The sequence below is a fragment of the Astyanax mexicanus genome, chromosome 18 (assembly GCF_023375975.1).
Source record: "Astyanax mexicanus isolate ESR-SI-001 chromosome 18, AstMex3_surface, whole genome shotgun sequence".
In the NCBI taxonomy this organism is placed as follows: Eukaryota; Metazoa; Chordata; class Actinopteri; order Characiformes; family Acestrorhamphidae; genus Astyanax; species Astyanax mexicanus.
In genome coordinates this window covers 40426686-40441690 of record NC_064425.1, presented here as the reverse complement: position 1 = coordinate 40441690, position 15005 = coordinate 40426686, and the positions used below count along the sequence as shown (strand labels likewise).

At 36.2% G+C, this 15005-nt stretch overlaps 1 protein-coding gene across 1 annotated transcript in view; it reads left to right on the top strand.

Annotated features, from left to right (window-relative positions):
• tep1 (telomerase-associated protein 1) overlaps nucleotides 1-15005 on the top strand; it is a 64565-nt gene that overhangs the window by 7395 nt on the left and 42165 nt on the right. Inside the window, exons 4-16 of the mRNA XM_049466844.1 lie at nucleotides 572-742; nucleotides 1598-1747; nucleotides 2169-2333; nucleotides 3480-3617; nucleotides 4982-5053; nucleotides 5172-5293; nucleotides 6349-6506; nucleotides 7572-7681; nucleotides 8862-8940; nucleotides 9671-9875; nucleotides 10756-10975; nucleotides 12708-12860; nucleotides 14249-14320. Of these exons, the coding sequence (XP_049322801.1) occupies nucleotides 572-742; nucleotides 1598-1747; nucleotides 2169-2333; nucleotides 3480-3617; nucleotides 4982-5053; nucleotides 5172-5293; nucleotides 6349-6506; nucleotides 7572-7681; nucleotides 8862-8940; nucleotides 9671-9875; nucleotides 10756-10975; nucleotides 12708-12860; nucleotides 14249-14320 (1815 nt within the window). The remainder of the gene's footprint in view (nucleotides 1-571; nucleotides 743-1597; nucleotides 1748-2168; nucleotides 2334-3479; nucleotides 3618-4981; nucleotides 5054-5171; nucleotides 5294-6348; nucleotides 6507-7571; nucleotides 7682-8861; nucleotides 8941-9670; nucleotides 9876-10755; nucleotides 10976-12707; nucleotides 12861-14248; nucleotides 14321-15005) is intronic.

Below are 15005 nucleotides of genomic sequence, written 5' to 3'. Positions count from 1 at the left end.
ATTTTATACCACTTTCTAATGCTTTAGGATATTATCTACCACCTTCTAATGCTCTAGAATATCCTCCACCATCTTCTAATGCTCTAGAGTATTTTATACCACTTTCTAATGCTCTAGAATATCCTCCACCATTTTCTAATGCTCTAGAATATCCTCCACCATCTTCTAATGCTCTAGAGTATTTTATACCACTTTCTAATGCTCTAGAATATCCTCCACCATTTTCTAATGCTCTAGAATATCCTCCACCATTTTCTAATGCTCTAGAATATCCTCCACCACCTTCTAATGCTTTAGAATATTCTCTACCACCTTCTAATGCTCTAGAGTATTTTATACCACTTTCTAATTCTCTAGAATGTCCTCCACTACCTTCTAATGCTCTAGAATATCCTCCGCCACCTTCTAATGCTCTAGAATACCCCCCACCAACTCACAATTCTGTAGAATATCCTCCACCATCTTCTAATGTGCTAGAATATTCTCTACCACCTTTACATATTTAGGTCTTTTTATTGACCAGGCTCCGCTATAACTGTTTGTTTGTTTGTTTGTTTGTTTGTGTGAACAGGATTTAGAGAATGAGGACCTGGTAGAGATGGACTCTGGGCACACAGAGTTGCCTGTGCTGGATCTGAGACTGAGTGATGAAGAGGAGAAGCAGACAGTGGATGTTGGGGAGGTGTTCACTGTGTCCAGCACTGACTCAGACCGTACTGTAGAGTTACTAAAGGAAAAGAAGGTAACACAGTGATTTTAGAACTCATTTAGCCCTTTATCGTTGGTCAGTTTTTTTTTTTTACTTCATGGCAGCTATTGGCTAGATATTTTTGGGTAATGGATCACTATTTTGCCAAACAGTGATTTTTGAATATTGGCTTTATCCCACATTACTACTACAGCGCAGGCACACCGGCAGCAAGGCTCATCCAATATCGCTAACAATTCGTTAGCAATGATGGTGAGCCTACTCATTCAACATTACTAGAAGTTAATTAGCAATGCTGGCAACCAAGCTTATGCAACTTCACTAAAAATGAGTTTGCATTGACAACCTCAGGGCTCATCCAACGTTGTGAACAGGGACAAGTTGTGCCAAAGACTCTCTGCCTCAAAACACCGGCTGATGACCATCCTACATCACTACTGCAGTGCTAGTGCATCAACTACCGGGCTTGTCCAATATTGCTTCTATGCTGGCAACCAAGCTCATCCAACATCAGTAATGGTGCGTTGATGACCACCAGGCTCATCCAACAGTGTGAAAAGGGACAAGGTGTGCCAAAGCCTCTGTGGCAATAGCATGTTGGCTCAACCTAACAACCACATTGTTAGCGCACCGGCTACTGGCCTCATCTCACATTACTACTGCAGCACTAGTCTCGTCCAGTATGGTTACTGCACTGATAGCACGCTAGTTACTGGCCTTGCTATGGCACTGGTTACCAGTGTTAAACATTGCCATTGCTGTGTTAGCGATATGTTTTGGTCCCAAATTCCCCAATGTTGAAATGCCATTGACAAATCTACACAGCAAAACTAGACTTGCATTTTAAAATGTGTGTGCGTGTGTGTGTGTGTGTGTGTGTTTTGTCAGTATATTCTGCTGAATGTGGTGTGCTGCTCCCTGGTGAATAAAAGCAGTGCTCCGAACCAGAACGACTGGGACAGCAAGAAAAATGTTTGGACACGGATAAAAGACCTCGGCACAGAGATCACCCGCAGAGACCCTGAGTTCATCCTTAAGGTAACATACTATACTGTATACACTAACTGTCTAAATATTTGTGGACATCCCTTTTAATAAATAAAACTTTAATTTGCACCCATTGCTAACACAGACTCACACAGCTATTCCAGCCCTATAGATAAGGAGTACTGATAATAGAACCTATTGGCACCATGCCTAATGCCAGGTGTGGGCTAGAGGGGTATAAACCAGCATGTGCTACTTTGTGTTGGCCCATCAATGAAAAAATCTCAATATAATACATTTGCGTTTGTGGTTGTAAGGTGACAACATGTAATGAATACTTTTGTTAGTCTCTATAGTGTAAAATTACATTGTATAATTGAACATTTATTTATATACACAGTTCAGGGCTTCAGTGTAATCTAGCGTGCAGTGTCTCATCTGTGTGCTGCTGTTTCTCCTCCTCCTCCGTCAGGTGGCCGTCTACACCAGGCAGGAGCTCAACATCCGCATCACCACCAACTTCCTGCTGGCCCTGGCGGCCTACCTGCCAGAGTCTAAACCCCACCTGAGGAGGTACTTCTGTGCAGCGGTGCAGCTGCCCTCTGATTGGCTGGAAGTGACCAGACTATTCAGCACGGTAAGCTGGGGGATTTGTTAGGGAGTTAAATCTACATAATCAGGCTCCTCCAACAATCCTACTGGCATTATCCAACATTGCTAATGTAGGATATGAATTCCTATGAAATACATTTGATTATTTTTTTCTGTTTTTCTGGATTTTAATGTTTTTAATAGTTTTATAAGGTGATTAAAAATATATCAAATTAATTCCAAGCTCTGATTACTTAAACACATTTAATCACATTCATCTTCAAAGTATTTGAAACTGTACAATTCAATACAATTTTAGCTATGGAGCAAATGAATAAATGAATGAATGAATAACTGCTATATATTTCAAAGCTCCCTGAAATAAACATCAGTCAGCAACAGATAAAAATACATAAAATTATAAAAAATAGAAACCAACTTATAATAGACATTCACATATGCAAGAGGTTATTTTCAGGAGATTATTAGCTACTCTAATTCATATTAACATTAATAGCTAAAATGTGTTGCTCTGTAATAACCAAAGAATGCTAGCAAGTTAGCATAAAAAGCTAACACACTGAAGTAATGATAGCTCAGCTCTGTGGCGTCAAATGGTCGTCACGCTCTGTCCTACCTGGAGAGAAATCAGAACAGCGCTTTATCTGAGGAGCTCCTGCTGCTGTTCCTCACTGTATGATTGTTTTTACCTGAGTAAAATAGAAAAACAACAGCAAACAGCAATTATTTACTTAGAAAACACAGCTCAGAAAAAAAGTTCCTCTCGTCCCCCAGACGAGATCGGTCCTGGGTACAGAATCCTTTATTCAGCACAAGTGATAAAACTCCCTCAAACTCTGGATAAAAGGTGAAAAAACATCAAGAGCAGTAACTACATACACACTGAGTTGAATTTATTTATTATTATATGTTTAACCCCTAAAACCTTACTGCAAGTTTTAACTGTTAAAAGTATAAGAGAAGAACTCTTTGGGGTCTTTTATTTATATCTATGGGTGGACCCCTCACAGTGCTTTTAGAAACTTTTAAGAAAATATTTTTAGAAGAAATATTTATTTTAAAGGTTCAGTGAAGCACATTAAAAGGTTCCTCTATAGTTTCCTCCACAAATGAAAGAACTTATACTTTTATCACTATAGCTGTAGCTCATTGTGTCCTCGTTCACTGTCAGTGTTTCAGCTCGTCTCTCCCAGCATGCCTGAAAAAAGCCCTGGTGGACAAATTCAAGCAGTTCAGCGAGTATCAGCTGGCCAAGTACAACACCCGCAAACTCCGCGGCAAACACAACAAGAAGAAGCGTGAAGTCAAGGTAAATCTCACTACTGACAATGATGCACTACTGATAATGACTCACTACTGATAATGATGATCTACTGTTAATTAATCACTACTGATAAGGATGATCTACCAATAATGATACTGTACTGATAATGACACTCTTCTGATATTGACTTACTACTGATAATGACTGATAATGATGTTCTACTGATAATTACTCTACTGATAATTACTCTGCTGAAAATGAGACTTTACTGATAATGACTCACTACTTATAATGATGCTGTAGTAATTATTACTCACTACTGATAATAACGCTCTTCTGATAATAATGCTCTCTTGATAATGACTCACTATTGATTATGATGCCCTATTGATGATGCTGTACTGATAATGACTCACTTCTGATAATGACTTACTTTTGATAATGACACACTACTGATAATGATGTACTGATAATTACTCTACTGAAAATAAGGCTCTACTGATAATAATGATTTAATGATGCTCTACTGATAATGATGATCTACTGATAATGATGCTCTACTGATAATGATGATCTACTGATAATGATGATCTACTGATAATGATGCTCTACTGATAATGATGCTCTACTGATAATGATGATCTACTGATAATGATGCTCTACTGATAATGATGCTCTACTGATAATGATGATCTACTGATAATGATGATCTACTGATAATGATGCTCTACTGATAATGATGCTCTACTGATAATGATGATCTACTGATAATGATGCTCTACTGATAATGATGCTCTACTGATAATGATGATCTACTGATAATGATGCTCTACTGATAATGATGCTCTACTGATAATGATGCTCTACTGATAATGATGCTCTACTGATAATGATGATCTACTGATAATGATGATCTACTGATAATGATGCTCTACTGATAATGATGTACTGATAATTACTCTACTGAAAATAAGGCTCTACTGATAATGATGATTTAATGATGCTCTACTGATAATGATGATCTACTGATAATGATGCTCTACTGATAATGATGATCTACTGATAATGATGATCTACTGATAACAATTTACTTCTGAGATTGACTCACTTTTGATAGTGACACACTACTGATAATGACTCACTACTGATAATGATAATCTAATAATGACTCACTATTGATAATGATGCTTCACTGATAATGACATTGATAATGGCACTTTTTGATAAAGACACACTTATTGATAATGACACACTACTGATAATAACACACTACTGATACACACTTATTGATAATGACACACTTTTAATAATAATGTACAGATAATATATCATGGATAATGATATATTCTTATATAAAAACATAAAGAAATATATATTTTTTTTATAGTTTGTGTTTCTGTCTGTTTCAGGAGTCGACCCCTGAGCAATGGGAGAAGTGGGCACAGATGCTGAAAGTAGAGTCTGACGTTATGAAGAAAATGGTAGATTTTTCTGTTTTTACTCTGCTTCACTCGTCTCTCACTGAGACGGTCTACCTGTATCTCTGCTCTCTGTATGTAAATCACTTCATTTGCCTGTTTGTGTGATGGTGTGTTTCAGGTGGAGATGTCTGAGCGTCCTGCAGTGGATAAAAAGCAGAGCGAGTTCAACATGAAGAAGATGATAAAACGCCTTCATATTAAAGAGCCTGCAGAGTTTGTGATGGGCATTCTGGGAAAGAGGTGCGTAATTCTGCACTCAGACTCAGCTCAGATGATTCAGGAGTCACAGATCAGTCTGTTGTTGCTTAAAAGGAAAACCCCTGTATACGAACCCACTGGAGATCTCCAAAGTTTTGGATAATTTTAATGTTTTAGATTTTTGAGCAAATTTAAATAATACTCAAAGACACAAGCAAACACAAAATGCATTTTTTAAATGAAGGTTTTTATTATTAAGGGAGAAAAAAAAGGTTTATGAGTCCACCATAAGAAAGAGACTGGAACATTGAGAAGATGAAAACAACTGCTTGTTTCAATTTTGCCAGAAAACTTCTTGATGATCCCCAAGCTGTTGAGGAAAATATTCTGTGGACTGAAAAATACTATGTGACCTAGTCAGAGTCGTGACATGAATCCTATTGAGGTTCTGTGGCATGACCTTAAAAGGTGGTTCATGCTTGAAAATCCTCCAAAGGGGCTGAGTGGTCCAACGGTCTAAAGCTAACCCCCTCTCATGCAGCTTTGCCATCAAGCTGCCGGCGCTCAGAGGGAGCACAATTGGCTCTGCTCCCTCCGGGTGGGTAGATGGCGCTCTCTCCCCACATCACTCCTAGGATGATGTCTGCAGCACAGGGCGTCTGTGAGCTGATGTATCTGAACCGAGTCGCTGTGTTATTCTTCCGAGCGTTAGCGCTGTATTGGAGGAAGCATGTGCTAGTCTTCACCCTCCTGGTGTGTTTGGGGCATTACTAGTGATAGGGAGAGTCCTAGTGGGTGGGTTGGGTAATTGGCTGTGCTAAATTGGGAAGAAAATGGGAAAAATTATAAATAAAATAATAATAAAAAAATCCTCCAGAAAATTCCAAAATTCTGGAAAGAAGAGTGAAATAAAAGTTATCCACATTCCTCCATAAATAAATTTAACCTCTATTTTGTTTCTGGTACAATAGGTCTGTTAAGGCTAGGGAAGTTTCCATAGAGTGACCCATTATGAGGGAGAGTAAGTGAAGGAAAGTTGATCGTCCATGTGTTGTGTTGGCACTAATTATTGTGTGTGTGTGTGTTGTTTTGTGCAGGTACCCGTCTGATCTGAGGGCGTTTGTGAGCAGTGGTTTAAGTGGTGTGTGGGAGAGCGAGCGAGCCGGTCAGCGTATGAAGCTGAAGCAGCCGGACACCTGGGAGACCAAACTCAGTCTGGAGGGAAACAACGCGGCTGTGTGGGAGAAACTCATAGGTCTAAATTAAACCTATCTCTCTCTCTAAAGCCCTATCTGGATGGGATTAGTTTCTTAATTTTTTTCCTCTGTGATTTTATTCCTGTCCGGAACGACCATGTATGTATTTTTCACTGACACTTGCCATTCTCTAGGCAGGTGTGCTCTGACTTTGATGGATTGCTATTTTGACAGCGCATTGCTTCTGCGCATCTTAGCAGAGGGAACTGTCTTGCTCATTCACACTGTGAATGTGAGCAGGTAATTTACGGGAACAGTGTGCGTCAGGGGTTTAGCGCTACGTGTATGTTTTGTGAACCAATGAACGTAACTCGGGTAGTGTAGCTGTAGCACTGTTGCTGTTAGCAACTCACTACTTTTAGCCTGCGCTGAGAAGTTTAGCTCTGACTGGAAGCTGGAGAACACAGCAGAAAACGTCCACAATCGTCGCTGTGCTGCAATAGGAAACTAATGGTCGCCTGCCACTTTCCAGTGTGAACGCAGGGTTGGGCACTAATATTCGAATCATGATTTTAATTCTTTTTTAAGTGATTGCCAACACTAATATAATTTAATTTTAACAATCTAATGCTTATACTTCTTAAAAAGAACTCAAACACTGATATTTTTTCCATCAATCGTTCTGAAAACCTACCGAATCGTGGTGTTTATACCAAGGTGTATACCGAACTGTGAATTTTCTCTGCTGTTACACCCCTAGTGTGTGTAATGTGTTTGTGTAAAGAACGGTGGTGTACACATGTTGAGGCGCACATGGCGCAAATGCGTAGCCAATATGGGTGTGGGTTGTTTTCAGGGTTTAAATCAGTTCAGGGACACCACGCCCATCAGTGTAGATATATTTATAAGCGTTGTTCTATTTAAACAATGCAGCCACAAGGCTTTTTCACGGGGTGTAAGATATCAATGAGCATTGCAGCGTGCCTGTAAGATACACAGGGTGTAAGATCCACTGAAGAGTAAATATACATGTACAAACCCTGCTTAGAATGCTTCAAAATGAGATGCAAATATGTATTGTGTCTATACATTTCTAAAAAAATATATGTTTTGGGATGTTACAGACAATAACTCTCTACCCTTCATGGCCATGCTGAGGAACCTGAGGAACATGATCACTCAAGGGATCAGCGACCAGCACCATGAACGCATACTGAAACGACTGACCTCAAAGGTGACCAGCCAAGAGCTACGCTTCTTCACTACGCTTCTTCTCATTTTATTATTTCATTTTTTTTTCACTTTATTTTTTCACATGGTTTACAAATGATAAATGTAATAGAGACAGGATTTACAAACAAATTTAATACGCAGCACATACCCTAAGACTCTATCAGCCTTTTAGCCATATATACCAATTTATTTCCAGTTTTCTGGCCATTGCCACATTTTTTACCTGTGCACAACACAGGTTTAGTTATATTGTCTTTTTGACTTATATATTCACATTTTTTGCCATGTATACAGCTCTGGAAAAAAAATAAGACACCACTTAAAAATGATGGGTTTCTTTGATTTTGCCAAATTGGAAACCTCTGGAATATAACCAAGAGGAAGATGGATGATCACAAGCCATCAAACCAAACTGAACTGTTTGAATTTTTGCACCAGGAGTATAGGCATGAAGTTCCAAAAGCAGTGTGTAAGACTGGTGGAGGCGAACATGCCAAGATGCATGAAAACAGTGATTAAAAATCAGGGTTACTCCACCAAATATTGACTTTCTGAACTCTTAAAACTTTATGAATATGAACTTGTTTTCTTTGCATTATTTGAGGTCTGAAAGCTCTGCGTCTTTTTGTTATTTTTAGCCATTTCTAATTTTCTGCAAATACATGCTCTAAATTACAATATTTTTATTTGAAATACGGGAGAAATATTGTCCATAGTTTATAAAATAAAACAATAATGTTAATTTTACTCAAACATTAACCTATAAATAACAAAATCAGAGGAACTGATTCAGAAACTGAAGTGGTATCTTAATTTTTTCAAGAGCTGTAGTAAGATGCCCATTTTTTTAGTAATGAAATACTCTTACACACCTTTTCTAAACCCATACCAGTGCAGTGCCCAGTTATCTAACAATTGTCAATCTTATATCCAAAATTTTGCCATATTTACTGTAATATATATATATATATATATATATATATATATATATATATATATATATATATATATATATATATATATATATATATGTATATATATATATATATATATATATATATGTATATATATATATATGTATATATATTTATGTATATATATATATATATATATATATATATATAGGTATATATAGGTATTTACAAGTGCCTGTTTAACTAATAGGGTCATTGTTGTTGCAGAATGCTGTGATCCAGAGCAGGCAGTTTCCTTTCCGCTTCCTGTCTGCGTATAAAGTGATTATGGAGCTTAACAAGTTCGGTAAGTGTACAATTAGCTTCTATGGGTGCAGCACACTATTTGGCAGCTATTGTGTTCCATACCTGGCAAACTGGGATGTGGAAATTAGACCAGGAAACGGCACTGGACAGGCTAAAACCCACACATGTTACTATTATATACCACCCAAATCAAATAAGAACATACTGGCTGAAGCTGAAAAAGGCTAATATTGCCCTGGCTTAACAGAACACTTAGGAAACCTCAGTTTAGCGCTGTTGGGTGGCATTTTGTAGCACTAGTGGTTAGCCGCTAATGCTAATCCTAAGCTTAATGTAAGGAAATGAAAGCCCTTTACTCACCCAAATAAACAGTTTTCAGGAGAAAAATCATTACAATTAAAATAATTACATTTTACTTTTGTTTTGTTTACTTAGCTTAGCTTTTATTTAGCTAAGCTTTAGCTGTCCTTCTTTGAATTAATAGGAAAACATGGCGACACCCCTTTTCCTTACTAGTATAGTAGTAAGAGACTGGTGCGCCTTATGTATAAAAATAGACCAGAAAATACACGTTCATTGATAGTGAGCCTTGTAGTGTGAATAATACGTATTCTTTTCTTGGTGGGACAGATTTAGAACACCCTCCTGGACCCAATGTAAATAACAGCTGTCAGATAAAATTATGTCCAAAAGTCAGAAAAAATGGAGATACACAGTTTGTGCATGACAGCAGTGACGTGGTGTAAATGTATATAATTGTTCTTCTCCAGTGAGTGGTCCTGCCCAGCAGGGGATCAGCAAGTGCATCATTTTACGGAAGATTGTGACGAAACTTCCGAAGTGCAGACGCTACCGGCGGAATGACTGGAGCACAGCCAGCCGGAAGAAGCTGCTGCAGACTTTGGGGGTTCCGGTTATCTATGGCATGTGCAAGATGAAGCTCAAGCAGCAGAAGAAGTTCAGTGCAGCTACCAGGTGTGTACAATTAGTCTTAAAAAGCCCCCCTAGAAACTTCACACTCTCGTGATTCTGCAGTACTTGATATTTCGCATGACAAATATGACAAATATGTACAATACAAAATTTTATAGTTAGCGATTAGTGCAGTCAGATGGTGGAATGAAGCAGTCACTGTTATATATTTTGCACATTATGGGCCCTATGTTAGGGATCTATAGTTTAAGACGTCAACTGCACAGTATGCAGCTTGATTTAGCATGTGTCAGTGTGTCTTTGCTATCATAACCATGGGAAAAGTACACCTTGTGAGGCTTGATACACGGCATGTATCAGGCATGTATTAATTCTCTTAATTTATCATGGGTGTGTTTTGGGCATAACATGAAATAAACCAATCAACTTTTCACTTGCCATTCCCTTTAAGAGCCAGAAAAAAAGTAATGCACACTTTAATCTGATTACTGGATTGTAAATAATTGGGGAAAAAAATGGTCCGATTAAAGAAACGTGTTCCTAAGTGACATCACTGGTTGTCCACGATAACAATGAAATCGTAATATTGTGATTCTGTGATACTTGATACTTCATAAGAAAAAATTCTATGATACTGTAATAGTCAAATACAAGAAATTGTTAATTTATTGGTGTCAGTTTCACAGAACTAATAATATTCTTCCCTGCAGGTCAACCCTAATTATTTGATTAGTGCCACCACATGGATCAGTAACCTTAGTAAGCCAAACTGGGGGAGATTCTTAAAAAGTTTAGAGTGCCTATGTATCAATAAAAATATTTATATTTGATGCCACAATGTATCACAGATCAAAATTAAAATAGTGTAAATACTCTACAGGGTTGGTGTCTCTCTAAGACGGTGTTTTCTGTTTATATATAGAGTGAGGAATTACACTCCGGAGCTGCTGGTGCGTTATCGTCAGGCTCTGGAGAAAGCTGTTCAGATCTCCTGCAGGTACAACATCCCTCCTCTGCCTGGACGCACCATCATCATCTTCAGGAGCGACTGGGCGCCAGCCCCGAACTGGAAAGGAGCTGACGACATCTGCGTGCCTTCAGACCCTTCAGAAGACTCGGACAACACCAGCCAGTCAGCTTCAGTAAGAATGAAAAACCCCTTCTTTTACTCCATTTGTATTTTTATCAGTGTGCTTTACGCTTTTTCCTCTGGAACTATTATGCTACATAGAACAAACAGTACGATATAGCCAACAGTGCATCATCATCATCATACGGTCACAACTTTTTCTAATTTGGGGTTGAATATATAGTATCATATAATAAAATATAAAATAATATGATTATACAATAATTATATTCATTTTTATTTTAGTTTAATAATGTTCTGTGATGAGCTATTCTGTAGCATGCAGTTAGCACAGTGCTAACCGATATGGTATGTGCTTCTTTCATTAAAAAATGTGGAGCAAATTTTCTTCTCTTCTCTTTGTTCTCGGTATTTTAACTCAAGTATCTAGGCCCCGAAAATAGACAGAACTACCTAGCTACCAAGCTAACACATTAGTGCCCATTCCATCAATAGAGAAATTACACAGAAAACTAAAAATATATTTATATTTTTGTTTGTTGTAGAGATATTTCCTCAGCTTAGCTACCTAGCTAATACATTACCGCACACATTCCACCAGGAGAGAACTCAAAAATAACATATCTGCTTTTTTTAAGTTCATTGTGTGCTCTACTCATATAAATCTCTCTGCTTCTCTTTGTATCTAGGCCACAAAAATGGACAAAACTACCTAGCTACCAAGCTAACACAATAGTGTCCATTCCACCAGTAGAGAAATTACACAGAAAACTAAAAAAAATATATATATTTTTGCTTGTTGTAGAGATATTTCCTCAGCTTAGCTACCTAGCTAATAAATTAGCACACACATTGCACCAGGAGAGACCCCAAAAATAACATATCTGCTTTTTTTTAAATAAAGCATTCAGCATCACTTATCACACTTGATATCAGTTTACTACTAATTTACAATCCGTCTGTTTTCCAGCTGAAAGATAATTAATTATATAGATAATTATATTCATTTTTATTTGGTTTACAGAAATGGACAGAACTAGCTAGCTACCAAGCTAACACATTAGCGTTCATTCCACCAGCAGAGAAATTACACAGAAAACTAACAAATATTTTTACTTGTTGTAGGGATATTTCTTCAGCTTAGCTACCCAGCTAATAATACCACTTTACAATCTGTCTGTTTTTCAGCTGAAAGATATGAGTTGTACAGGGCTAGGATAGAAATGTTAGCTGAGCTAAATTAGCTTTAGCTTTTTTTTCTGTGTTTCTGTATTTGTCTTTAGTTATCTTTAGTTACTTATCTTTGAGAAAATCCTGAAGACAGAGCTCTTTATAGAGCACTTACTCTCATTCATAACACCTCTAACAAACTAACTACTTCTAACCTCATTTCCTTCTTCCCCTCTTTTATTCTTCTATACTTCTATTTCCCTTTGGCCTCCTTTAGGCCCTGCAAAAATGTTATTTTTTTTTTTACCCTGAATTTCTATGTCCTCTATTCCTAAATGTATATCATTATTGTAAGTTGCTTTGGACAAATGCGTTTGCCAAATATAATGTAATGTAATGTAATGTAATGAATATAATGTAATGTAATGTAATGTAATGAATATAATGTAATGTAATGTAATGTAATGAATATAATGTAATGTAATGTAATGTAATGAATATAATGTAATGTAATGTAATGTAATGTAATGTAATGAATATAATGCAATGTAATGTAATGAATGTAATGTAATGAATGTAATGTAATGTAATGAATGTAATGTAATGTATTTCAGCTTGAGGAGGCGGCGGTGCTGCTGGCCGTGATGATCAGCCACTGCTGTGAGCACCCGATGTTTCTGATATACGACTTCGATAACATACATGAAGTCAAGCTCAAATCCGACGTTTTCCTGGAGAATGTGAAACATGTGATGAAGGAGCTCTCGGTAAAATTTCTTAAATATCTCAGACATGCCTCTACACTAGCGGTGGGCAATATTATATCGTATACAATATATCATAACACAGAAATATCATGATATTAAAAATCCATATCGTGATAATAGGGCTGTTCTGTCTTAAAAGTAGTCTATTATTTACTGTGAAGCTTTAGGTGTGTTTATTGTATAATTGTTTTAGTTTATAGTTTATATGCATGCAATAAATATTCTGCAATATTTTTTGCTGCATTATATTATTGTATGCTATATTATTTATTTTGCCACATTATGATTATGCTGTAATACTCTTACACTATATTCCTGAAATTAATTAATTATTTTTCTGTTTTCCTATATCGCCAAATATATTGTTATCTCAAAAATACCCTGAAATATCGTGATATTATTTTAGAGCCATATCGCCCACCCCTACTCTACACATTTCCTAAAACAGCAGTTTGAAAACTATGGGGGGTGCAATTTATTTGATTCTTTATACTATAGAAAAACTCTCATAATCATATTTATTAAATCTTGATAAAAGTAAAGATTGCTTTTTATCCAGGCAGAACGGTGGGATTTAACAATAGACTACTATACTGCTGTCTACTGGGGGGGGGGGGGTTAAACACAACACAATATAAAGCACAATCTGGCACTAATCTTTACATCGAAACTAATTATTATGAATAATCAATACTGTATATATATTTTTTAAATATTGTTAAATATCACAGTGTGTCTTTTTACCCTTTTCCCAAAGTATGTATGTTTTAAGCTGTCACACAGATAATATGTGGTACACAGTGTTTGGAAAAGTTTTTTTTTTTGTTTATTTTTTTTTAAATAGGAATATTAATTGGATTAATCATAATATATTCTGTGATTTATTGTGATTAATCTTTTTTTTAACGTAAGCATTTAAAAATTGATATTTAAATATTTACACATAAAATATTTTGTGAAATTGGCCAAATTTAATCATATTTAAACTAGTGTTTTCAGTCACTTAAAAAATATTAGTCATGATTTTAAGTAATAAATTCTGGTACTTTCTGTATTTTTGTGAGAAAAACATAAATAAAAATTATTATGGCGTACAGACTTTTTAATTTAATTATAATATTATATTTATTATTTTATTATAATATCTACATGGTACATGGTGAGTAAATGTTTAACGGAGAGCTTTAGGAGAGGAAACACGTCAGAGTTTCCAGATCAATTGCATGTGTTAATGTGCTAACATTGACAGCACTTGCAATTTTTCCAAAAAATAAATAAAATAATAATAATAGTAATAAAGTAATTGTGTACAATATATGTATATAACAGTAAGTGATGTGTTTTGGTATTTCATGATGATGATAATGATTTGTTGTTCTCTGTTTCAGGAGATAAATGATTCTTCTGAAAAGATTCTGCTTGAAAGCTTCTTCTTCAGGCTGACTGAAGAGAAAACAAAGGTTCTGTATCTCTGCTGATTCATTCATTTAATTTCACCACGGATAATTTGAGTAACATTTAACCCCCCTCTCTCTCTTTCTCTGTCTCTCGCTCTCTCTCTGTATCTCTCTCTCTCTCTCTCTCTCTCTCTCTCTCTCTCTCTATCTCTCTCTCCCTGTCTCTCGCTCTCTCCCTGTCTCTCGCTCTCTCTCTGTCTCTCGCTCTCTCTCTGTATCTCTCTCTGTATGTCTCTCTGTCTCTCTCTTTCTCTCTGTATCTCTCTCTGTCTCTCGCTCTCTCTCTTTCTCTTTCTCTCTCTCTATCTCTCTCTCTGTCTCTCGATCTCTCTCTTTCTCTCTCTCTGTATGTCTCTCTCTCTGTCTTTCTCTTTCTCTGGCTCTCTCTCTCTCTCAATTCATTTTTTTTTTTTTTCAATTTAAAAAAGCTTTATTGGCATGAATTGCAATTAACAACTTTTTTCCAAAGCAATGAAACAAGAAGTTAATATACAAAAGGTAAAAAAATAAAAAATAAATAAATAACAATACATATACAAATATATATATTAACATATCTTACATATAAAAGTAAATATAAATAAATAATTTAAAAAATGAAAATAAATGAATAAGATATTAATAACAGTGTTGTATGTTGTAATTATTTAAGAAGAGTTGTGATTAGTCTGTTGATTAAGCTGATTTT